The following is a 25499-nucleotide window of genomic DNA, read 5'->3' as shown; positions in this document are numbered from 1 at the left end:
GAGGAGAGGGAGGTAGGAGGAGATGGAGGAGAAAGAAGGAGGAGGGAAGAGAGGGAGGGAGGAGGAGGAGGAGGGGGGAGAGGGAGGGAGGAGAGGGAGGGAGGAGGAGGTAGGAGGAGGTAGGAGGAGAGGGAGGGAGGGAGGGAGGAGGAGGAGGGGAGGGAGGAGGGGGTAGGAGGAGAAGGGGGAGAGGGAGGAGGAGAGGGAGGAGAGAGGGGCGAGAGGAGGGAGGAGGGGAGGGAGGGGAAGGAGGATAGAGAGGAGGAGAGGGAGGGGAGGGTGAAGGAGGAGGTAGGAGGAGAGGGAGGGAGGAGAGGGAGGGAGGAGGAGAAGGAGGAGAGGGAGGGAGGAGGGGAGGAAGGAGGAGAGGGAGGGAGGAGGATGTAGGAGGAGAAGGAGGAGAGGGTGACTCACACTAAAAGTGACACGTGCACACATACAGTAGACACACACCCTTGGGTACACTCCACTGGGCTCTGGGCAGAGTCACAGGGTTTGAGCCAGACAGTGGTACTTTAGCCTGTCTCTCGCTCTGCGTCCTGACCAGATGAAGACGGAGTGAATATGTTGTTTCTCTGTAGAGACTAAAGATAGTGTTCTATTTCTGCCTGGCACTGTTTACTTCCAAACCACATTGCAACACACACACACACACACACACACACACACACACACACACACACACACACACACACACACACACACACACACACACACACACACACACACACCCCCCGAACCACTCTGTCACGCCTCCACATGCAGCCAGAGGAAACATTACTGTAGGTCAGAAAGGGGTCTGAATTTGCATCAAAATAGAAATCTATACCCATTGTAGGGCAATACATTTGACCAGCGCCCATAATGTCCCTGGTCCAAAGCAGTGGATTATGTAGGGAATAGTGGCTATTTAGGACTCTGGTCTGAGATAGTGGCCATTTAGGACACAGGCCTGAGATAGTGGCCATTTAGGACTCAGGTCTGAGATAGTGGCCATTTAGGACTCAGGCCTGAGATAGTGGCCATTTAGGACTCAGGCCTGAGATATGGGTGTTTTAGGACTCAGGCCTAGGATAGTGGCCATTTAGGACTCAGGCCTGAGATAGTGGCCATTTAGGACTAGGCCTGAGATAGTGGCCATTTAGGACCCAGGCCTAGGATAGTGGCCATTTAGGACTCAGGCCTAGGATAGTGGCCATTTAGGACTCAGGCCTGAGATAGGGGCGTTTTAGGACTCAGGCCTGAGATAGTGGCCATTTAGGACTCAGGCCTGAGATAGTGGCCATTTAGGACTCAGGCCTAGGATAGTGGCCATTTAGGACTCAGGCCTGAGATAGTGGCCATTTAGGACTAGGCCTGAGATAGTGGCCATTTAGGACTCAGGCCTGAGATAGTGGCCATTTAGGACTCAGGCCTGAGATAGTGGCCATTTAGGACTAGGCCTGAGATAGGGGCCATTTAGGACTCAGGCCTGAGATAGGGGCCATTTAGGACTCAGGCCTAGGATAGTGGCCATTTAGGACTCAGGTCTGAGATAGTGGCCATTTAGGACTCAGGCCTGAGATAGTGGCCATTTAGGACTCAGGCCTGAGATAGTGGCCATTTAGGACTAGGCCTGAGATAGGGGCCATTTAGGACTCAGGCCTGAGATAGGGGCCATTTAGGACTCAGGCCTAGGATAGTGGCCATTTAGGACTCAGGTCTGAGATAGTGGCCATTTAGGACTCAGGCCTGAGATAGGGGCCATTTAGGACTCAGGCCTAGGATAGTGGCCATTTGGGACTCAGGCCTGAGATAGGGGCCATTTAGGACTCAGGCCTGAGATAGGGGCCATTTAGGACTCAGGCCTAGGATAGTGGCCATTTAGGACTCAGGCCTGAGATAGGGGCCATTTAGGACTCAGGCCTGAGATAGGGGCCATTTAGGACTCAGGCCTGAGATAGTGGCCATTTAGGACTAGACCTGAGATAGTGGCCATTTAGGACTCAGGCCTGAGATAGGGGCCATTTAGGACTCAGGCCTAGGATATTGGCCATTTAGGACTCAGGCCTGAGATAGTGGCCATTTAGGACTCAGGCCTGAGATAGGGGCCATTTAGGACTCAGGCCTGAGATAGGGGCCATTTAGGACTCAGGCCTGAGATAGTGGCCATTTATGTAAATTCACTGAATACCTGCACTAACATTATTATTATTATTATGAACAGTATTGACTTTCCATATTTTTGGCCAGCTAATAACCTAACCGCCAACCAATCAACATGCTGGACTAAATGTTCAAATGATGCTGCTGCAGGATTATGTTCTGTGACAATAATGGTGAATTTAAATCCTACACCTGTATGTTTGTTTGTAGGATGAAACGGCATTTTATCTGGTGATCTGACCCACAACAGCCTTGTCTATTTTTCTCTCTGTCTCTCTCTCTCTCTCTCTCTCTCTCTCTGTTTCTCTCTCTCTCTCTCTCTCTCTCTCTCTCTCTCTCTCTCTCTCTCTCTCTCTCTCTCTCTCTCCCTCTCAAGCTCTCTCTCTCTCCCTCTCTCTCTCTCTCCCTCTCAAGCTCTCTCTCTCTCTCCCTCTCTCTCTCTCTCTCCCTCTCAAGCTCTCTCTCTCTCTCTCTGTCTCTCTCTCTCTCTCTCTGTCTCTCTCTCTCTCTCCATCATTCTCCCTCACCCGGGGGCATAATAATGAGGTAGAAAATGAATGCACCCTTACATGTACTCAGTCTTGTGATGGATATGTTCACCTTGTGACGCCGTTCTATCCTGCCCCAGTCTCTGGAAATGGTTGGATTGAATGGAGTTATTGACTCCCCATGCTGATTCTGAGAGTTAGCTGTGTCTCAAATCACACCAGGGATTATCGTCTAGATTCAGCTGCGGACCGATTATTTTGTGAGCAGATGGTCAGTGGGCCGAAACATCATTACAAATCATTTGTAGACTGCAGACACTCAGAAGCCCAAACATATATATAATATTTCAATCAAACATAATAATTACAATCACATATCTCTCTATTCTCCGTGGGAATATTTGAGAACAGATTTCCAAAATTAAAATTACTTGGAACTGATTGGCTGACAATGATTTTCCTCAACAATGAAAAAAAAAAAAAAAAAAAACATTTATAAAAATGTGTATATCACAACTAAATCCACATAAAGCTACGAAAAATAAAATTCTGTCAGAAAACTTAGGGGGCTGCCAGTTGAGGGAAGCCTGCCTTATTGTATATAGTGTATAGTAGTATACACTCATTCTGACCGTAGCTCCATGTGGGTCTAGAAGTGGACTATAAAGGGAATATGAAGTATAGAGGGATGGAGGGATAGAGGAACGGAGGGATAGAGGAATGGAGGGATAGAGGGATGGAATAACAGAGGAACGGAGGGATAGAGGGATGGAATAACAGAGGGATAGAGGGATGGAATAACAGAGGGATAGAGGGATGGAATAACAGAGGAACGGAGGGATAGAGGAACGGAGGGATAGAGGGATGGAATAACAGAGGAACGGAGGGATAGAGGGATGGAATAACAGAGGAACGGAGGAATAGAGGAACGGAGGGATAGAGGGATGGAATAACAGAGGAACAGAGGGATAGAGGAACGGAGGGATAGAGGAACGGAGGGATAGAGGGATGGAATAACAGAGGAACAGAGGGATAGAGGAACGGAGGGATAGAGGAACGGAGGGATAGAGGGATGGAATAACAGAGGAACGGAGGGATAGAGGGATGGAGGGATAGAGGAACGGAAGGATAGAGGGATGGAGGGATAGAGGAACGGAGGGATAGAGGGATGGAATAACAGAGGAACGGAGGGATAGAGGGATGGAATAACAGAGGAACGGAGGGATAGAGGGATGGAATAACAGAGGAACGGAGGGATAGAGGGATGGAATAACAGAGGAATGGAGGGATAGAGGGAGGTATGGATGAAGGGATGGAGGGAGGTATGGATGAAGTGATGGAGGGATGACAGAGAGGGGGGGAAGTAATAGACTGAATGACATATTTGTGGAACCACATATTTTGTTCTGTTGTTTTGGTAACCGCATTCTGACGTTGTCTTCCCTGTTGCCAAGGTGATAAAAGTGACCTTTGAGGACTTTGACCTGGAGCGTGGTTACGATACGTTGACGGTTGGAGACGGAGCCGCGGTCGGAGACCAGAAGACCGTCTTTCACGTGTGAGTACCTTCAGCCTCTCTGTCATCTCTGCCATCTCTGTTACTTGTCTTATTCATTTATTTCTTTGTCGTTTCTTTTCTCACATTTTTCACTTTGTTCTTGTGAGTTCACCCGCCCGTGCTCAGTCCCTCCCTCCATTTGTCTCGCTTTCCACCCACCTCCCTCTATGTCTTTCTCAATCACCCAGCCACCCACCCACCCTCTCTCTCTCTCTCTCTCTCTCTCTCTCTCTCTCTCTCTCTCACTCCCCCTCTCTCTCTCTCTCTCTCACTCCCCCTCTCTCTCTCTCTCTCTCTCTCTCTCTCTCTCTCTCTCACTCCCTCTCTCTCTCTCACTCCCCCTCTCTCTCTCTCTCTCACACTCCCCCTCTCTCTCTCTCTCTCTCTCTCTCTCTCTCCCCCCCTCCCCTCTCTCTCTCTCTCACTCCCCCTCTCTCTCTCTCTCACTCCCTCTCTCTTTCACTCTCTCTCTCAATTCCATGAAACTCTCTCTTGCCATCTATCCTACCTCCCCTCTTTCTCTCTCCCTCCTTCCCCACACTCCATCATCCCACTTTTCCTCTCCATGCCTTTATTTCTGCCCATTTCATCACGTCACGGAAAAGTAGTGTATGAAAGATAGATTCACTGCCACGTTGACAATCACTGCTCCCCTCAATGTTAAAACAAGATCACGTCCGTTCGCTGTGCCGACCACCGTGCCGCATCGCGTTGCATATTGATGCTTCCTAATGGAGTATTACCAGATACTCAGTAAAGTTTCACTTCACTTGTTGCTATGATTTGTGCTGAAAATGTATGGTCTTAATAAAGTTTTATTGATTAATTTGTATGTATGCTGCTTCTGGTGGTTGTGGGAGGGGGAGAGAGGGTGGGAGAGAGGGAGAGAGAGGGAGGAGAGGGGTGGTGAATGGGGAGGAGGGGGGATGAGTGAGGGGGAGAGACAGAGGAGAGAGGTGAAAAGAGAGGCAGGAGAGAGGGGGAGATAGGGAGGAGAAAGGCAGATTGAATGAGGGATGCCTTTGGATTAGGCGTGCTCTCACACTCAAAAGTTACAGCTCAAACACACACAAATCCAAAGACATCTTCCCCCTGTCGCCTGCAGCCTATCAGGGACCACTACTCCAGACCTGGTGGTCAGCACCAGTCATCAGATGTGGCTCAACTTCAAGACTGACGACACCAGTGGCTCCCAGGGCTTCAAGGTGTCTTATGAAGGTGAGCACTCTCCTGATGTGATGGTTTGGGTTTTCTCTCAGGTATGTCAGTGGCCAAAGCCCCCCCCCTCAAACAAATATGGTGTTTATGTGTGTTTATGTGTGTTTATGTGTGTTTTTGTGTGTGTGTGTGTGTATATTGTATGTGTGTGTGTGTGTGTGTGTGTGTGTGTGTGTGTGTGTGTGTGTGTGTGTGTGTGTGTGTGTGTGGTTTTCTCTCTGCTCCCCACAGATATACTATCATCTGCACTTATAACACACCCACACCCATCCACACACACACACAACCACACACACACTGTTGGGGATGAATCAGAATAGTTGGGTAACATAGATGTTTTATTTCCATTATATGCTTGTGAGTTACTCCTCATTTATAATGTATCTTGTTGTACTATAGTTGTATTTTGTTGTACTATAGTGGTGGCCATTTGCAGTTATCCTTTCTCTGTCCTGGGGTCAGTTACTTGGGCCGCAGAGAGGGGAGAGGTTGTCTTCATATGTCAACATATCTTTTAAGGGATGATTGAGGAGGAACCAATTATCTCTTGGCTCCACAATGTCTGTGTGCCAGTCACTGTGTCTCTGTAATCTTGTCCAGGAGGGGTGTATTTGATATATGCTAGTGGATGAGGTTTTGTTTTTGGTCCTGAGTGGTACCAAGAGCGAGATAGGAACATCTGAGACAAAGCTGAACGAGATGTCTGTCTTTGCTATAAAGGATCTCAGTTGCAATGTGTAAGAGCACTCAGATAATTCATTTATAGACACTGAATTGATTTCAGAGTCACAGGGTAGTGATGAAGCTCGTATAATTAAAGATGGACTTTATGATAACTCTGACTTGTGTGGTAGTTTGGTCTCATGATTTGGTAAATACAGGAAATTTACACTCGGTCATAGTTGATTATTTATTGAGAAGCTTTTTTTTTTTTTTTTTTTTTTTTTCAAACAATCACAGTCAAAGTTACTGCACAACCACATTGATAAGGTACTTCCTGTATATAGCTCCACATTGATAAGGTACTTCCTGTATATAGCTCCACATTGATAAGGTACTTCCTGTATATAACTCCACATTGATCTGGTACGTCCTGTATATAGCTCCACATTGATCTGGTACTCCCTGTATATAGCTCCACGTTGATCTGGTACTTCCTGTATATAGCTCCACATTGATCTGGTACTTCCTGTATATAGCTCCACATTGATCTGGTACTTCCTGTATATAGCTCCACATTTATCTGGGACTCCCTGTATATAGCTCCACATTGATCTGGTACTTCCTGTATATAGCTCCACATTGATCTGGTACTGGTACTCCCTGTATATAGCTCCACATTGATCTGGTACTTCCTGTATATAGCTCCACATTGATCTGGTACTCCCTGTATATAGCTCCACATTGATCTGGTACTTCCTGTATATAGCTCCACATTGATAAGGTACTTCCTGTATATAGCTCCACATTGATCTGGTACTCCCTGTATATAGCTCCACATTGATATGGTACTCCATGTATATAGCTCCACATTGATCTGGTACTCAAATCAAATCAAATCAAATCAAATTTATTTATATAGCCCTTCGTACATCAGCTGATATCTCAAAGTGCTGTACAGAAACCCAGCCTAAAACCCCAAACAGCAAGCAATGCAGGTGTAGAAGCACGGTGGCTAGGAAAAACTCCCTAGAAAAGCCAAAACCTAGGAAGAAACCTAGAGAGGAACCAGGCTATGTGGGGTGGCCAGTCCTCTTCTGGCTGTGCCGGGTAGAGATTATAACAGAACATGGCCAAGATGTTCAAATGTTCATAAATGACCAGCATGGTCGAATAATAATAAGGCAGAACAGTTGAAACTGGAGCAGCAGCACGGCCAGGTGGACTGGGGACAGCAAGGAGTCATCATGTCAAGTAGTCCTGGGGCATGGTCCTAGGGCCGCGGTTCAGTTGAAACTGGAGCAGCAGCACGGCCAGGTGGACTGGGGACAGCAAGGAGTCATCATGTCAGGTAGTCCTGGGGCATGGTCCTAGGGCTCAGGTCCTCCGAGAGAGAGAAGGAGAGAATTAGAGAACGCACACTTAGATTCACACAGGACACCGAATTGGACAGGAGAAGTACTCCAGATATAACAAACTGACCCCAGCCCCCCGACACATAAACTACTGCAGCATAAATACTGAAGGCTGAGACAGGAGGGGTCAGGAGACACTGTGGCCCCACCCGAGGACACCCCCGGACAGGGCCAAACAGGAAGGATATAACCCCACCCACTATGCCAAAGCACAGCCCCCACACCACTGGAGGGATATCTTCAACCACCAACTTACCATCCTGAGACAAAGCTGAGTATAGCCCGCAAAGATCTCCGCCACGGCACAACCCAAGGGGGGTTGTGTATATAGCTCCACATTGATCTGGTACTTCCTGTATATAGCTCCACATTGATCTGGTACTTCCTGTATATAGCTCCACATTGATCTGGTACTTCCTGTATATAGCTCCACATTGATAAGGTACTTCCTGTATATAGCTCCACATTGATCTGGTACTCCCTGTATATAGCTCCACATTGATCTGGTACTTCCTGTATATAGCTCCACATTGATAAGGTACTTCCAGTATATAGCTCCACATTGATCTGGTACTCCCTGTATATAGCTCCACATTGATCTGGTACTCCATGTATATAGCTCCACATTGATCTGGTACTCCCTGTATATAGCTCCACATTGATCTGGTACTCCCTGTATATAGCTCCACATTGATCTGGTACTCCCTGTATATAGCTCCACGTTGATAAGGTACTCCCTGTATATAGCTCCACATTGATCTGGTACTGGTACTCCCTGTATATAGCTCCACATTGATCTGGTACTTCCTGTATATAGCTCCACATTGATCTGGTACTTCCTGTATATAGCTCCACATTGATCTGGTACTCCCTGTATATAGCTCCACATTGATAAGGTACTTCCTGTATATAGCTCCACATTGATAAGGTACTTCCTGTATATAGCTCCACATTGATCTGGTACTTCCTGTATATAGCTCCACATTGATCTGGTACTTCCTGTATATAGCTCCACATTGATCTGGTACTTCCTGTATATAGCTCCACATTGATAAGGTACTTCCTGTATATAGCTCCACATTGATCTGGTATTACCTGTATATAGCTCCACATTGATCTGGTACTTCCTGTATATAGCTCCACATTGATCTGGTACTTCCTGTATATAGCTCCACATTGATCTGGTACTTCCTGTATATAGCTCCACATTGATCTGGTACTCCCTGTATATAGCTCCACATTGATAAGGTACTTCCTGTATATAGCTCCACATTGATAAGGTACTTCCTGTATATAGCTCCACATTGATCTGGTACTTCCTGTATATAGCTCCACATTGATCTGGTACTTCCTGTATATAGCTCCACATTGATCTGGTACTCCCTGTATATAGCTCCACATTGATCTGGTACTGGTACTCCATGTATATAGCTCCACATTGATCTGGTACTGGTACTCCCTGTATATAGCTCCACATTGATCTGGTACTTCCTGTATATTGCTCCACATTGATAAGGTACTTCCTGTATATAGCTCCACGTTGATCTGGTACTTCCTGTATATAGCTCCACGTTGATCTGGTACTTCCTGTATATAGCTCCACATTGATCTGGTACTTCCTGTATTTAGCTCCACGTTGATCTGGTACTTCCTGTATATAGCTCCACGTTGATCTGGTACTTCCTGTATATAGCTCCACATTGATCTGGTACTTCCTGTATTTAGCTCCACATTGATCTGGTACTTCCTGTATATAGCTCCACATTGATAAGGTACTTCCAGTATATAGCTCCACATTGATCTGGTACTCCCTGTATATAGCTCCACATTGATCTGGTACTCCCTGTATATAGCTCCACATTGATCTGGTACTCCCTGTATATAGCTCCACATTGATCTGGTACTCCCTGTATATAGCTCCACATTGATCTGGTACTCCCTGTATATAGCTCCACGTTGATAAGGTACTCCCTGTATATAGCTCCACATTGATCTGGTACTGGTACTCCCTGTATATAGCTCCACATTGATCTGGTACTTCCTGTATATAGCTCCACATTGATCTGGTACTTCCTGTATATAGCTCCACATTGATCTGGTACTCCCTGTATATAGCTCCACATTGATAAGGTACTTCCTGTATATAGCTCCACATTGATAAGGTACTTCCTGTATATAGCTCCACATTGATCTGGTACTTCCTGTATATAGCTCCACATTGATCTGGTACTTCCTGTATATAGCTCCACATTGATCTGGTACTTCCTGTATATAGCTCCACATTGATAAGGTACTTCCTGTATATAGCTCCACATTGATCTGGTATTACCTGTATATAGCTCCACATTGATCTGGTACTTCCTGTATATAGCTCCACATTGATCTGGTACTTCCTGTATATAGCTCCACATTGATCTGGTACTTCCTGTATATAGCTCCACATTGATCTGGTACTCCCTGTATATAGCTCCACATTGATAAGGTACTTCCTGTATATAGCTCCACATTGATAAGGTACTTCCTGTATATAGCTCCACATTGATCTGGTACTTCCTGTATATAGCTCCACATTGATCTGGTACTTCCTGTATATAGCTCCACATTGATCTGGTACTCCCTGTATATAGCTCCACATTGATCTGGTACTGGTACTCCATGTATATAGCTCCACATTGATCTGGTACTGGTACTCCCTGTATATAGCTCCACATTGATCTGGTACTTCCTGTATATTGCTCCACATTGATAAGGTACTTCCTGTATATAGCTCCACGTTGATCTGGTACTTCCTGTATATAGCTCCACGTTGATCTGGTACTTCCTGTATATAGCTCCACATTGATCTGGTACTTCCTGTATTTAGCTCCACGTTGATCTGGTACTTCCTGTATATAGCTCCACGTTGATCTGGTACTTCCTGTATATAGCTCCACATTGATCTGGTACTTCCTGTATTTAGCTCCACATTGATAAGGTACTTCCTGTATATAGCTCCACATTGATCTGGTACTCCCTGTATATAGCTCCACATTGATAAGGTACTTCCTGTATATGGCTCCACATTGATCTGGTACTTCCTGTATATAGCTCCACATTGATCTGGTACTTCCTGTATATAGCTCCACATTGATCTGGTACTTCCTGTATATAGCTCCACACTGATCTGGTACTTCCTGTATATAGCTCCACATTGATCTGGTACTCCCTGTATATAGCTCCACATTGATAAGGTACTTCCTGTATATAGCTCCACATTGATAAGGTACTTCCTGTATATAGCTCCACATTGATCTGGTACTTCCTGTATATAGCTCCACATTGATCTGGTACTTCCTGTATATAGCTCCACATTGATCTGGTACTCCCTGTATATAGCTCCACATTGATCTGGTACTGGTACTCCATGTATATAGCTCCACATTGATCTGGTACTGGTACTCCCTGTATATAGCTCCACATTGATCTGGTACTTCCTGTATATTGCTCCACATTGATAAGGTACTTCCTGTATATAGCTCCACGTTGATCTGGTACTTCCTGTATATAGCTCCACGTTGATCTGGTACTTCCTGTATATAGCTCCACATTGATCTGGTACTTCCTGTATTTAGCTCCACGTTGATCTGGTACTTCCTGTATATAGCTCCACGTTGATCTGGTACTTCCTGTATATAGCTCCACATTGATCTGGTACTTCCTGTATTTAGCTCCACATTGATCTGGTACTTCCTGTATATAGCTCCACATTGATAAGGTACTTCCAGTATATAGCTCCACATTGATCTGGTACTCCCTGTATATAGCTCCACATTGATCTGGTACTCCCTGTATATAGCTCCACATTGATCTGGTACTCCCTGTATATAGCTCCACATTGATCTGGTACTCCCTGTATATAGCTCCACATTGATCTGGTACTCCCTGTATATAGCTCCACGTTGATAAGGTACTCCCTGTATATAGCTCCACATTGATCTGGTACTGGTACTCCCTGTATATAGCTCCACATTGATCTGGTACTTCCTGTATATAGCTCCACATTGATCTGGTACTTCCTGTATATAGCTCCACATTGATCTGGTACTCCCTGTATATAGCTCCACATTGATAAGGTACTTCCTGTATATAGCTCCACATTGATAAGGTACTTCCTGTATATAGCTCCACATTGATCTGGTACTTCCTGTATATAGCTCCACATTGATCTGGTACTTCCTGTATATAGCTCCACATTGATCTGGTACTTCCTGTATATAGCTCCACATTGATAAGGTACTTCCTGTATATAGCTCCACATTGATCTGGTATTACCTGTATATAGCTCCACATTGATCTGGTACTTCCTGTATATAGCTCCACATTGATCTGGTACTTCCTGTATATAGCTCCACATTGATCTGGTACTTCCTGTATATAGCTCCACATTGATCTGGTACTCCCTGTATATAGCTCCACATTGATAAGGTACTTCCTGTATATAGCTCCACATTGATAAGGTACTTCCTGTATATAGCTCCACATTGATCTGGTACTTCCTGTATATAGCTCCACATTGATCTGGTACTTCCTGTATATAGCTCCACATTGATCTGGTACTCCCTGTATATAGCTCCACATTGATCTGGTACTGGTACTCCATGTATATAGCTCCACATTGATCTGGTACTGGTACTCCCTGTATATAGCTCCACATTGATCTGGTACTTCCTGTATATTGCTCCACATTGATAAGGTACTTCCTGTATATAGCTCCACGTTGATCTGGTACTTCCTGTATATAGCTCCACGTTGATCTGGTACTTCCTGTATATAGCTCCACATTGATCTGGTACTTCCTGTATTTAGCTCCACGTTGATCTGGTACTTCCTGTATATAGCTCCACGTTGATCTGGTACTTCCTGTATATAGCTCCACATTGATCTGGTACTTCCTGTATTTAGCTCCACATTGATAAGGTACTTCCTGTATATAGCTCCACATTGATCTGGTACTCCCTGTATATAGCTCCACATTGATAAGGTACTTCCTGTATATGGCTCCACATTGATCTGGTACTTCCTGTATATAGCTCCACATTGATCTGGTACTTCCTGTATATGGCTCCACATTGATCTGGTACTTCCTGTATGTAGCTCCACAGTGATCTGGTACTTCCTGTATATAGCTCCACATTGATCTGGTACTTCCTGTATGTAGCTCCACATTGATCTGGTACTTCCTGTATGTAGCTCCACATTGATCAAGTACTTCCTGTATATAGCTCCACATTGATCTGGTACTTCCTGTATATAGCTCCACATTGATCTGGTACTTCCTGTATATAGCTCCACATTGATCTGGTACTTCCTGTATATAGCTCCACATTGATCTGGTACTTCCTGTATTTCCAGTGGGGCAAAAAACGTATTAATTCTTCACAAGGTTTTCACACACTGTTGCTGGTATTTGGCCCATTCCTCCATGCAAATCTCCTCTAGAGCAGAGATGTTTTGGGGCTGTTGCTGGGCAACACAGACTTTCAACTCCCTCCAAAGATTTTCTATGGGGTTGAGATCTGGAGACTGGCTAGGCCACTCCAGGACCACTAAATGCTTCTTATGAAGCCACTCCTTCGTTGCCCGGGTGGTGTGTTTGGGATCATTGTCATGCTGAAAGACCCAGCCACGTTTCATCTTCAATGCCCTTGTTGATGGAAGGAGGTTTTCAGTCGTCCTGGTCCCTTTGCAGAAAAACAGCCCCAAAGCATGATGTTTCCACCCCCATGCTTCACAGTAGGTATGGTGTTCTTTGGATGCAACTCAGCATTCTTTGTCCTCCAAACACGACGAGTTGAGTTTTTACCAAAAAGTTATATTTTGGTTTCATCTGACCATATGACATTCTCCCAATCTTCTTCTGGATCATCCAAATGCTCTCTAGCAAACTTCAGTCGGACATGGACATGTACTGGCTTAAGCAGGGGGACATGTCTGGCACTGCAGGATTTGAGTCCCTGGCTACATAGTGTGTTACTGATGGTAGGCTTTGTTACTTGGTCCCAGCTCTCTGCAGGTCATTCACTAGGTCCCGCCGTGTGGTTCTGGGATTTTCTCACCGTTCTTGTGATCATTTTGACCCCACGGGGTGAGATCTTGCGTGGAGCCCCAGATCAAGGGAGATTATCAGTGGTCGTGTATGTCTTCCATTTCCTAATAATTGCTCCCACAGTTGATTTCTTCAAACCTAGCTGCTTACCTACTGCAGATTCAGTCTTCCCAGCCTGGTGCAGGTCTACAATTTTGTTTCTGGTGTCCTTTGACAGCGCTTTGGTCTTGGCCATAGTGGAGTTTGGAGTGTGACTGTTTGAGGTTGTGGACAGGTGTCTTTTATACTGATAACAAGTTCAAACAGGTGCCATTAATACAGGTAACTAATGGAGGACAGAGCAGCAGGTCTGTGAGATACAGAAATCTTGCTTGTTTGTAGGTGACCAAATACTTATTTTCCACCTGCTACCACAGGTATATTTCAGCAGTAAAAGGGTGAGGTGGGGGGATGGTCGTCTACCTCAGCAGTAACAGGGTGAGGGATGGTAGTCTACCTCAGCAGTAACAGGGTGAGGTGAGGGATGGTAGTCTACCTCAGCAGTAACAGGGTGATGTGGGGGATGGTTGTCTACCTCAGCAGTAACAGGGTGAGGGATGGTAGTCTACCTCAGCAGTAACAGGGTGAGGTGGGGGATGGTAGTCTACCTCAGTAGTAACAGGGTGAGGGATGGTTGTCTACCTCAGCAGTAACAGGGTGAGGGATGGTAGTCTACCTCAGCAGTAACAGGGTGAGGTGAGGGATGGTTGTCTACCTCAGCAGTAACAGGGTGAGGTGGGGGATGGTAGTCTACCTCAGCAGTAACAGGGTGAGGGATGGTAGTCTACCTCAGCAGTAACAGGGTGAGGTGAGGGATGGTAGTCTACCTCAGCAGTAACAGGGTGAGGGATGGTAGTCTACCTCAGCAGTAACAGGGTGAGGGATGGTAGTCTACCTTAGCAGTAACAGGGTGAGGGATGGTAGTCTACTTCAGCAGTAACAGGGTGAGGGATGGTAGTCTACCTCAGCAGTAACAGGGTGAGGTGAGGGATGGTAGTCTACCTCAGCAGTAACAGGGTGAGGGATGGTAGTCTACCTCAGCAGTAACAGGGTGAGGTGGGAGATGGTAGTCTACCTCAGCAGTAACAGGGTGAGGGATGGTAGTCTACCTCAGCAGTAACAGGGTGAGGTGGGAGATGGTAGTCTACCTCAGCAGTAACAGGGTGGGGGATGGTAGTCTACCTCAGCAGTAACAGGGTGAGGGATTGTAGTCTACCTCAGCAGTAACAGGGTGAGGGGTGGTAGTCTACCTCAGAAGTAACAGGGTGAGGGATGGTAGTCTACCTCAGCAGTAACAGGGTGAGGTGGGAGATGGTAGTCTACCTCAGCAGTAACAGTGTGAGGGATGGTAGTCTACCTCAGCAGTAACAGGGTGAGGGATGGTAGTCTACCTCAGCAGTAACAGGGTGAGGGATGGTAGTCTACCTCAGCAGTAACAGGGTGAGGGATGGTAGTCTACCTCAGCAGTAACAGGGTGAGGGATGGTAGTCTACCTCAGCAGTAACAGGGTGAGGTGAGGGATGGTTGTCTACCTCAGCAGTAACAGGGTGAGGGATGGTAGTCTACCTTAGCAGTAACAGGGTGAGGGATGGTAGTCTACTTCAGCAGTAACAGGGTGAGGGATGGTAGTCTACCTCAGCAGTAACAGGGTGAGGTGGGAGATGGTAGTCTACCTCAGCAGTAACAGGGTGGGGGATGGTAGTCTACCTCAGCAGTAACAGGGTGAGGGATGGTAGTCTACCTCAGTAGTAACAGGGTGGGGGATGGTAGTCTACCTCAGCAGTAACAGGGTGAGGGATGGTAGTCTACCTCAGCAGTAACAGGGTGAGGGATGGTAGTCTACCTCAGCAGTAACAGGGTGAGGGATGGTAGTCTACCTCAGCAGTAACAGGGTGAGGTGGGAGATGGTAGTCTACCTCAGCAGTAACAGGGTGGGGGATGGTAGTCTACCTCAGCAGTAACAGGGTGAGGGATGGTAGTCTACCTCAGTAGTAACAGCGTGGGGGATGGTAGTCTACCTCAGCAGTAACAGGGTGAGGGATGGTAGTCTACCTCAGCAGTAACAGGGTGAGGTGGGGGATAGTAGTCTACCTCAGCAGTAACAGGGTGAGGGATGGTAGTCTACCTCAGCAGTAACAGGGTGAGGGATGGTATTCTACCTCAGCAGTAACAGGGTGAGGTGGGAGATGGTAGTCTACCTCAGCAGTAACAGGGTGAGGTGGGAGATGGTAGTCTACCTCAGCAGTAACAGGGTGAGGGATGGTAGTCTACCTCAGCAGTAACAGGGTGAGGTGGGGGATAGTAGTCTACCTCAGCAGTAACAGGGTGAGGGATGGTAGCCTACCTTAGCAGTAACAGGGTGAGGGGAGGGGATGGTAGTCTACCTCAGCAGTATCAGGGTGGGGGATGGTAGTCTATCTCAGCAGTAACAGGGTGAGGGATGGTAGTCTACCTCAGCAGTAACAGGGTGAGGTGGGGGATGGTAGTCTACCTCAGCAGTAACAGGGTGAGGGATGGTAGTCTACCTCAGCAGTAACAGGGTGAGGGATGGTAGTCTACCTCAGCAGTAACAGGGTGAGGGATGGTAGTCTACCTCAGCAGTAACAGGGTGAGGGATGGTAGTCTACCTCAGCAGTAACAGGGTGAGGTGGGAGATGGTAGTCTACCTCAGCAGTAACAGGGTGAGGGATGGTAGTCTACCTCAGCAGTAACAGGGTGAGGTGGGAGATGGTAGTCTACCTCAGCAGTAACAGGGTGAGGGATGGTAGTCTACCTCAGCAGTAACAGGGTGAGGGATGGTAGTCTACCTCAGCAGTAACAGGGTGAGGGATGGTAGTCTACCTCAGCAGTAACAGGGTGAGGGATGGTAGTCTACCTCAGCAGTAACAGGGTGAGGGATGGTAGTCTACCTCAGCAGTAACAGGGTGAGGTGAGGGATGGTTGTCTACCTCAGCAGTAACAGGGTGAGGTGGGGGATGGTAGTCTACCTCAGCAGTAACAGGGTGAGGGATGGTAGTCTACCTCAGCAGTAACAGGGTGAGGTGAGGGATGGTAGTCTACCTCAGCAGTAACAGGGTGAAGGATGGTAGTCTACCTCAGCAGTAACAGGGTGAGGGATGGTAGTCTACCTTAGCAGTAACAGGGTGAGGGATGGTAGTCTACTTCAGCAGTAACAGGGTGAGGGATGGTAGTCTACCTCAGCAGTAACAGGGTGAGGTGAGGGATGGTAGTCTACCTCAGCAGTAACAGGGTGAGGGATGGTAGTCTACCTCAGCAGTAACAGGGTGAGGTGGGAGATGGTAGTCTACCTCAGCAGTAACAGGGTGAGGGATGGTAGTCTACCTCAGCAGTAACAGGGTGAGGTGGGAGATGGTAGTCTACCTCAGCAGTAACAGGGTGAGGGATGGTAGTCTACCTCAGCAGTAACAGGGTGAGGGATGGTAGTCTACCTCAGCAGTAACAGGGTGAGGGATGGTAGTCTACCTCAGCAGTAACAGGGTGAGGGATGGTAGTCTACCTCAGCAGTAACAGGGTGAGGGATGGTAGTCTACCTCAGCAGTAACAGGGTGAGGTGAGGGATGGTTGTCTACCTCAGCAGTAACAGGGTGAGGTGGGGGATGGTAGTCTACCTCAGCAGTAACAGGGTGAGGGATGGTAGTCTACCTCAGCAGTAACAGGGTGAGGTGAGGGATGGTAGTCTACCTCAGCAGTAACAGGGTGAAGGATGGTAGTCTACCTCAGCAGTAACAGGGTGAGGGATGGTAGTCTACCTTAGCAGTAACAGGGTGAGGGATGGTAGTCTACTTCAGCAGTAACAGGGTGAGGGATGGTAGTCTACCTCAGCAGTAACAGGGTGAGGTGAGGGATGGTAGTCTACCTCAGCAGTAACAGGGTGAGGGATGGTAGTCTACCTCAGCAGTAACAGGGTGAGGTGGGAGATGGTAGTCTACCTCAGCAGTAACAGGGTGAGGGATGGTAGTCTACCTCAGCAGTAACAGGGTGAGGTGGGAGATGGTAGTCTACCTCAGCAGTAACAGGGTGGGGGATGGTAGTCTACCTCAGCAGTAACAGGGTGAGGGATGGTAGTCTACCTCAGCAGTAACAGGGTGAGGGGTGGTAGTCTACCTCAGCAGTAACAGGGTGAGGGATGGTAGTCTACCTCAGCAGTAACAGGGTGAGGGATGGTAGTCTACCTCAGCAGTAACAGGGTGAGGGATGGTAGTCTACCTCAGCAGTAACAGGGTGAGGGATGGTAGTCTACCTCAGCAGTAACAGGGTGAGGGATGGTAGTCTACCTCAGCAGTAACAGGGTGAGGGATGGTAGTCTACCACAGCAGTAACAGGGTGAGGGATGGTAGTTTACCTCAGCAGTAACAGGGTGAGGGGTGGTAGTCTACCTCAGTAGTAACAGGGTGGGGGATGGTAGTCTACCTCAGCAGTAACAGGGTGAGGGATGGTAGTCTACCTTAGCAGTAACAGGGTGAGGGGAGGGGATGGTAGTCTACCTCAGCAGTAACAGGGTGGGGGATGGTAGTCTATCTCAGCAGTAACAGGGTGAGGGATGGTAGTCTACCTCAGCAGTAACAAGGTGAGGTGGGGGATGGTAGTCTACCTCAGCGGTAACAGGGTGAGGGATGGTAGTCTACCTCAGCAGTAACAGGGTGAGGGATGGTAGTCTACCTTAGCAGTAACAGGGTGAGGGATGGTAGTCTACCTCAGCAGTAACAGGGTGGGGGATGGTAGTCTACCTCAGCAGTAACAGGGTGAGGGATGGTAGTCTACCTCAGCAGTAACAGGGTGAGGGATGGTAGTCTACCTCAGCAGTAACAGGGTGAGGTGAGGGATGGTAGTCTACCTCAGCAGTAACAGGGTGAGGTGGGGGATGGTAGTCTACCTCAGCAGTAACAGGGTGAGGGATGGTAGTCTACCTCAGTAGTAACAGGGTGAGGGATGGTAGTCTACCTCAGCAGTAACAGGGTGAGGGGTGGTAGTCTACCTCAGCAGTAACAGGGTGAGGGATGGTAGTCTACCTCAGCAGTAACAGGGTGAGTTGGGGGGATGGTAGTCTCCCTCAGCAGTAACAGGGTGAGGGATGGTAGTCTACCTCAGCAGTAACAGGGTGAGGGATGGTAGTCTACCTCAGCAGTAACAGGGTGAGGGATGGTAGTCTACCTCAGCAGTAACAGGGTGAGGGATGGTAGTCTACCTCAGCAGTAACAGGGTGAGGGATGGTAGTCTACCTCAGCAGTAACAGGGTGAGTTGGGGGGATGGTAGTCTCCCTCAGCAGTAACAGGGTGAGGGATGGTAGTCTACCTAAGCAGTAACAGTGTGAGGGATGGTAGTCTACCTCAGCAGTAACAGGGTGAGGGATGGTAGTCTACCTCAGCAGTAACAGGGTGGGGGATGGTAGTCTACCTCAGCAGTAACAGGGTGAGGGATGGTAGTCTACCTCAGCAGTAACAGGGTGGGGGATGGTAGTCTACCTCAGCAGTAACAGGGTGAGGGATGGTAGTCTACCTCAGCAGTAACAGGGTGAGGGGAGGGGATGGTAGTCTACCTCAGCAGTAACAGGGTGAGGGATGGTAGTCTACCTCAGCAGTAACAGGGTGAGGTGAGGGATGGTAGTCTACCTCAGCAGTAACAGGGTGAGGGATGGTAGTCTACCTCAGCAGTAACAGGGTGAGGGATGGTAGTCTACCTCAGCAGTAACAGGGTGAGGGGAGGGGATGGTAGTCTACCTCAGCAGTAACAGGGTGGGGGATGGTAGTCTACCTCAGCAGTAACAGGGTGAGGGATGGTAGTCTACCTCAGTAGTAACAGGGTGGGGGATGGTAGTCGACCTCAGCAGTAACAGGGTGAGGTGGGGGATAGTAGTCTACCTCAGCAGTAACAGGGTGGGGGATGGTAGTCTACCTCAGCAGTAACAGGGTGAGGGATGGTAGTCTACCTCAGTAGTAACAGGGTGGGGGATAGTAGTCTACCTCAGCAGTAACAGGGTGGGGGATGGTAGTCTACCTCAGCAGTAACAGGGTGAGGGATGGTAGTCTACCTCAGCAGTAACAGGGTGAGGGATGGTAGTCTACCTCAGCAGTAACAGGGTGAGGGATGGTAGTCTACCTCAGCAGTAACAGGGTGAGGTGAGGGATGGTAGTCTACCTCAGCAGTAACAGGGTGGGGGATGGTAGTCTACCTCAGCAGTAACAGGGTGAGGTGAGGGATGGTAGTCTACCTCAGCAGTAACAGGGTGAGGTGGGGGATGGTAGTCTACCTCAGCAGTAACAGGGTGGGGGATGGTAGTCTACCTCAGCAGTAACAGGGTGGGGGATGGTAGTCTACCTCAGCAGTAACAGGGTGAGGGGTGGTAGTCTACCTCAGGAGTAACATAAGTATGTTGCTATAGCAACATTGGCCCTTTCCCACATTTTCCACAGGGCCCATTGCGAGATGAAAGAGGAACTGAGTTGAATCATTTGGTACACCTTTTAGTTTGAGCTCATTTAAGTAAAGAATAGCTACTTGGTCATGCCTATATAAATGGAGGCTAGACAAGTATACCCTACCATCTGAAGACAAGTATACCCTACCATCTGATTTAGTGATATTGTTTTAAAAACGTTATGAAATGTGATATTGTTTAAATCTCATCCTACACCATAACATGATTATTATTTTTTACAAACGGACCACTTAGAAAATTAAACCATGTTTATTTAAACCGATGTTAGAACGTAGACTTTCACCAAATTGACAGGAGTTCTGGGATTAGATTATAACCCTTTAACCGTTGGGTTGTTTTTTGTTATAACCCTTAAAAATCCAGCCATTTGCATCTCAATATATCAAATCATTTCTGGGTAACAATGAAGTACCTTGCACTGTACAAAATTATTCAAGGGGTAATTGACTTAGCAGAATTGACTAAGAATTACAACCAAAATATACTGTTAAAGTCGGAAGTTTACATACACTTAGGTTGGAATCATTAAAACTTGTTTTTTCAACCACTCCACAAAATTCTTGTTAACAAACTTTAGTTTTGGCAAGTCGGTTAGGACATCTACCTTGTGCATGACACAAGTCATTCTTCCAACAATTGTTTACAGACAGATTATTTCACATCACAATTCCAGTGGGTCAGAAGTTTACATACACAAAGTCGACTGTGCCTTTAAACAGCTTGGAAAATTCCAGACAATGATGTCATGGCTTTATAAGCTTCTGATTGGCTAATTTACATCACGAGAGTCAATTGGATGTGTCCCTGGGGATGTATTTCAAGGCCTACCTTCAAACTCAGTGCCTCTTTGCTTGACATCATGGGAAAATCAAAAGAAATCAGCAAAAAGTTTAAATCAATCCCCGAACAACAGCAAAGGACCTTGTGAAGATGCTGGAGGAAACTGTTAGTAAAGTATCTATATCCACAGTAAAACAAGTCCTATATTGACATAACCCGAAAGGCTGTTCAGCAAGGAAGAAGCCACTGATCCAAAACCGCCATATAAAAGCCAGATGACAGTTTGCAACTGCACTATTGGAAAAAGATCAAAAAGTTTTGAAGAAATGTCATCTGTTTGGCAATAATGACTATCGTTATGTTTGGAAGAAAAAGGGGAATGCTTGCAAGCCAAAGAACACCATCCCAACCGTGAAGCACGGGGGTGGAAGCATCATGTTGTGGGGGTGCTATGCTGCAGGAGGGACTGGTGCACTTCACAAAATAGATGGCAACATGAGGTAGAGAAATTATGTGGATATAGAGAAGCAACATCTCAAGACATCAGTCAGGAAGTTAAAGCTTGGTCACAAATGGGTCCAAATGATCAATGACCCCAATCATACTTCCAAAGTTGTGGCAAAATGGCTTAAGGACAACAAAATCAAGGTTTTGGAGTGGCCATCACAAAGCCCCGACCTCAATCCTATTATAGAGCATTTGTGGACAGAACTGACAGAGTGTGTGTGAGCAAGGAGGCCTATAAACCTGACTCAGTTACACCAGCTCTGTCAGGAGGAATAGGCAAAAATTCACCCAACTTATTGTGGGAAGCTTGTGGAAGGCCACCCAAAACGTTTGACCCAAGTTCAACAATTTAATGGCAATGCTACCGAATACTAGTTTAGTGTATGTAAACTACGAACTACTGACCCAGTGGGAATGTGATGAAAGAAATAAAAGCTGAAATAAACCATTCTCTCAACTATTATTCTGACATTTCACATTCTGACAATAACTGACCTACTGCAGGGAATATTTTCTTAGATTAAAAGTCAGGAATTGTGAAAAACTGAATTTAAATATATTTGGCTAAGGTGTATGTAAACTTCCCACGTCAACTGTACCTCAGACAACTGATTGCAAGTCCTTTCATTATTTGTTAAATTTGACCAAGCCTTGATCACAATTCATTCTGTGGCAGCACAATGACCAAACCATATACTGAATGTGAGGCCTTGTTCACAATTCATTCTGTGGCAGCACAATGACCAAACCATATACTCTATGTGAGGCCTTGATCACAATTAATTCTGTGGCAACACAATGACCAAACCATATACTCTATGTGAGGCCTTGATCACAATTCATTCTGTAGCAACACAATGACCAAACCATATACTGTATGTGAGGCCTTGATCACAATTCATTCTGTGGCAACACAATGACCAAACCATATACTGTATGTGAGTCTCTTGATCATATCTTTGATCATGACACTGGTGAGGAGGAGAGAGTCCTTGTTAAACTTTGACACAAAGTAGTCTGTGATAAATAGCACAATATGTTTCGTCTGAGCATGTGTTTTAGTCAAAATAATCCATACATTATGCTTTCTTTTTTTTTTAACAAAAAAAACCGAGTTGTATGAGCGCAGGTCAATGAGGCCTACAGGCCATAAATAGCAAATATAAGTTGTAAACTTGTAATTTTCACAAGAACTTAAGTTGATAAAAAGATGTAACACAACATTAGGTTATAATATATGTATTATTATGGATTTATAATCAGCTATAAAGAGGGCGGCCATTTTGGACCGGGAACACAGAACTAATTAACATGAAACGGAGACAACAGGAGGGTTAGAGAATGCCTACATTTAGGAATCCATAATAACAATAACTTAATACGTTGATAGAAAGATCTAACACAACATTAGGTGATAATATATGTATTATTATGGATTTATAATCAGCTGTAAAGGGGGCGGCCATTTTGGAGAATGCCTACATTTAGGAATCCATAGGTGGGCAAAAAGCATAACGGTGAGCTCCATATGTAATGGACCTGCTGAGTCCCTTAGGATGCTGATCTCCACATCGTAGACTCTAAATATGTGTTAATAAAATCACAGTCATTAAATCAGCCATGCATTTATCTCACAGTTTCAGATCCCCTGGTGTGTTTTAAAAGCTCATTAGAGTCTACCACCCTTACATGGATGGATGGATGGGCTTATTTCTCCCGTCCGCTTCCTGTTTCCGATGTTCCGTTACAGATTCCTCACCGGGAGTTCTCCGGATTCCATCTGCAGCGCCCCTGGAAAACCAGGAAGGGGGAGAGGGTTGCATAACTCACCGGATGATGAAAGGAATGAAGTGTGTGTGTGTGTGTGTGTGTGTTTGTGTGTGTGTGTGTGTGTGTGTGTGTGTGTGTGTGTGTGTGTGTGTGTGTGTGTGTGTGTGTGTGTGTGTGTGTGTGTGTGTAAAGACTAAAGAATGTGGGTCAGCGTGTGAAAGTGCACGTCAGCTCCTCCTCGCAGGCAGAGTGTTTATCACACAGCGAAGGGAGGAGTGCACCTGTAGAGAGAGAGAAAGAGAGAGACGAGAGAGAGACAGGAAGAGAGAGAGAGACACGGAGAGAGAAAGAGAGTGAGATGCAGAGAGAGAGGGAGAGAGAGAGAGAGAGACAGAGAGAGAGGGAGAGAGAGAGAGAGAGAGAGACAGGAAGAGAGAGAGAGACACGGAGAGAGAAAGAGAGTGAGATGCAGAGGGAAAGAGAGAGAAGGAGAGAGACAGTGTGTTCTGACTGGGTTCTGACTATGTGGGTTCTGACTGGGTGGAGAAGACAACGGAGAAGGAAGAGGAAGGGAGAGAAAGAGATGAAGATAGATAGATAGATAGATAGATAGATAGATAGATAGATAGATAGATAGATAGATAGATAGATAGATAGATAGATAGATAGATAGATATGGACAGAATAGGAGGAGAGATGAGAGGTGAGGTAATAATTGGAAAGGAGGGAGAGATGTACGAGGATGAAGGAGAAAGGGGGAAAGAGAGAAGAGCGATACCTAAAGGGTAAAACAAGAGGGTTTATCTTGTCTGACTTGCCAAACCTGTGATGTAATCCTAGTTAGAAACTTTAGCACAGAGAAACATTCAACACATTCTACAACCTCTCTCTCTCTCTTTCAATTTTCACTTTAAGGGCTTGATAGGCATGGGAAACATATGTCAACATTGTCAAAGCAAGTGACGTAATTAATAAACAAAAGTGAAAAAAACAATTACAATTAACAATAAACATTACACCCACAGCCAACCCAACTCCACTCTACCATGTTAGCAAACTCCACTCTACCATGTTAGCCAGCCTAACCTAACTCCACTCTACCATGTTAGCCAGCCTAACTCCACTCTACCATGTTAGCCAACTCTACTCTACCATGTTAGCCAACTCCACTCCACTCTACCATGTTAGCCAACTCTACTCTACCATGTTAGCCAACTCCACTCTACCATGTTAGCCAGCCTAACTCTACTCTACCATGTTAGCCAACCTAACCTAACTCCACTCTACCATGTTAGCCAACCTAACCTAACTCCACTCTACCATGTTAGCCAACCTAACTCTACTCTACCATGTTAGCCAGCCTAACTCCACTCTACCATGTTAGCCAAACTAACCTAACTCCACTCTACCATGTTAGCCAACCTAACCTAACTCCACTCTACCATGTTAGCCAACCTAACTCCATTCTACCGTGTTAGCCAACCTAACTCCACTCTACCATGTTAGCCAACTCTACTCTACCATGTTAGCCAACCTAACTCTACTCTACCATGTTAGCCAACCTAACTCCACTCTACCATGTTAGCCAACCTAACTCCACTCTACCATGTTAGCCAGCCTAACTCTACTCTACCATGTTAGCCAACCTAACCTAACTCCACTCTTCCATGTTAGCCAACCTAACTCCACTCTACCATGTTAGCCAACTCCACTCTACCATGTTAGCCAACTCCACCCTACCATGTTAGCCAACTCCACCCTACCATGTTAGCCAACTCCACTCTACTCTACCATGTTAGCTAACTCTACTCTACCATGTTAGCCAACTCCACTCTACCATGTTAGCCAACTCCACCCTACCATATTAGCCAACTCCACCCTACCATGTTAGCCAACTCCACCCTACCATGTTAGCCAACTCCACTCTACTCTACCATGTTAGCTAACTCTACTCTACCATGTTAGCCAACTCCACTCCACTCTACCATGTTAGCCAACCTAACTCCACTCTACCATGTTAGCCAACCTAACTCCACTCTACCATGTTAGCCAACTCCACTCTTCCATGTTAGCCAACTCCACTCTACCATGTTAGCCAGCCTAACTCTACTCTACCATGTTAGCCAACTCCACTCTACCATGTTAGCCAACTCTACTCTACCATGTCAGCCAACTCCACTCTACCATGTTAGCCAACTCCACTCTACCATGTTAGCCAACTCTACTCTACCATGTCAGCCAACTCCACTCTACCATGTTAGCCAACTCCACTCTACCATGTTAGCCAGCCTAACTCTACTCTACCATGTTAGCCAACTCCACTCTACCATGTTAGCCAACTCTACTCTACCATGTCAGCCAACTCCACTCTACCAT

At 46.4% G+C, this 25499-nt stretch overlaps 1 protein-coding gene across 1 annotated transcript in view; it reads left to right on the top strand.

Annotated features, from left to right (window-relative positions):
• LOC135549478 (CUB and sushi domain-containing protein 1-like) overlaps window positions 1-25499 on the top strand; it is a 1027892-nt gene that overhangs the window by 516685 nt on the left and 485708 nt on the right. The window contains 2 exon segments of the mRNA XM_064979475.1: window positions 4088-4191; window positions 5297-5409. Of these exon segments, the coding sequence (XP_064835547.1) occupies window positions 4088-4191; window positions 5297-5409 (217 nt within the window).

This window comes from Oncorhynchus masou, chromosome 12, assembly GCF_036934945.1.
Source record: "Oncorhynchus masou masou isolate Uvic2021 chromosome 12, UVic_Omas_1.1, whole genome shotgun sequence".
In the NCBI taxonomy this organism is placed as follows: domain Eukaryota; kingdom Metazoa; phylum Chordata; class Actinopteri; order Salmoniformes; family Salmonidae; genus Oncorhynchus; species Oncorhynchus masou.
The sequence above is the reverse complement of the archived record's forward strand: the minus strand, read 5'-3'. Positions and strand labels throughout refer to the sequence as shown.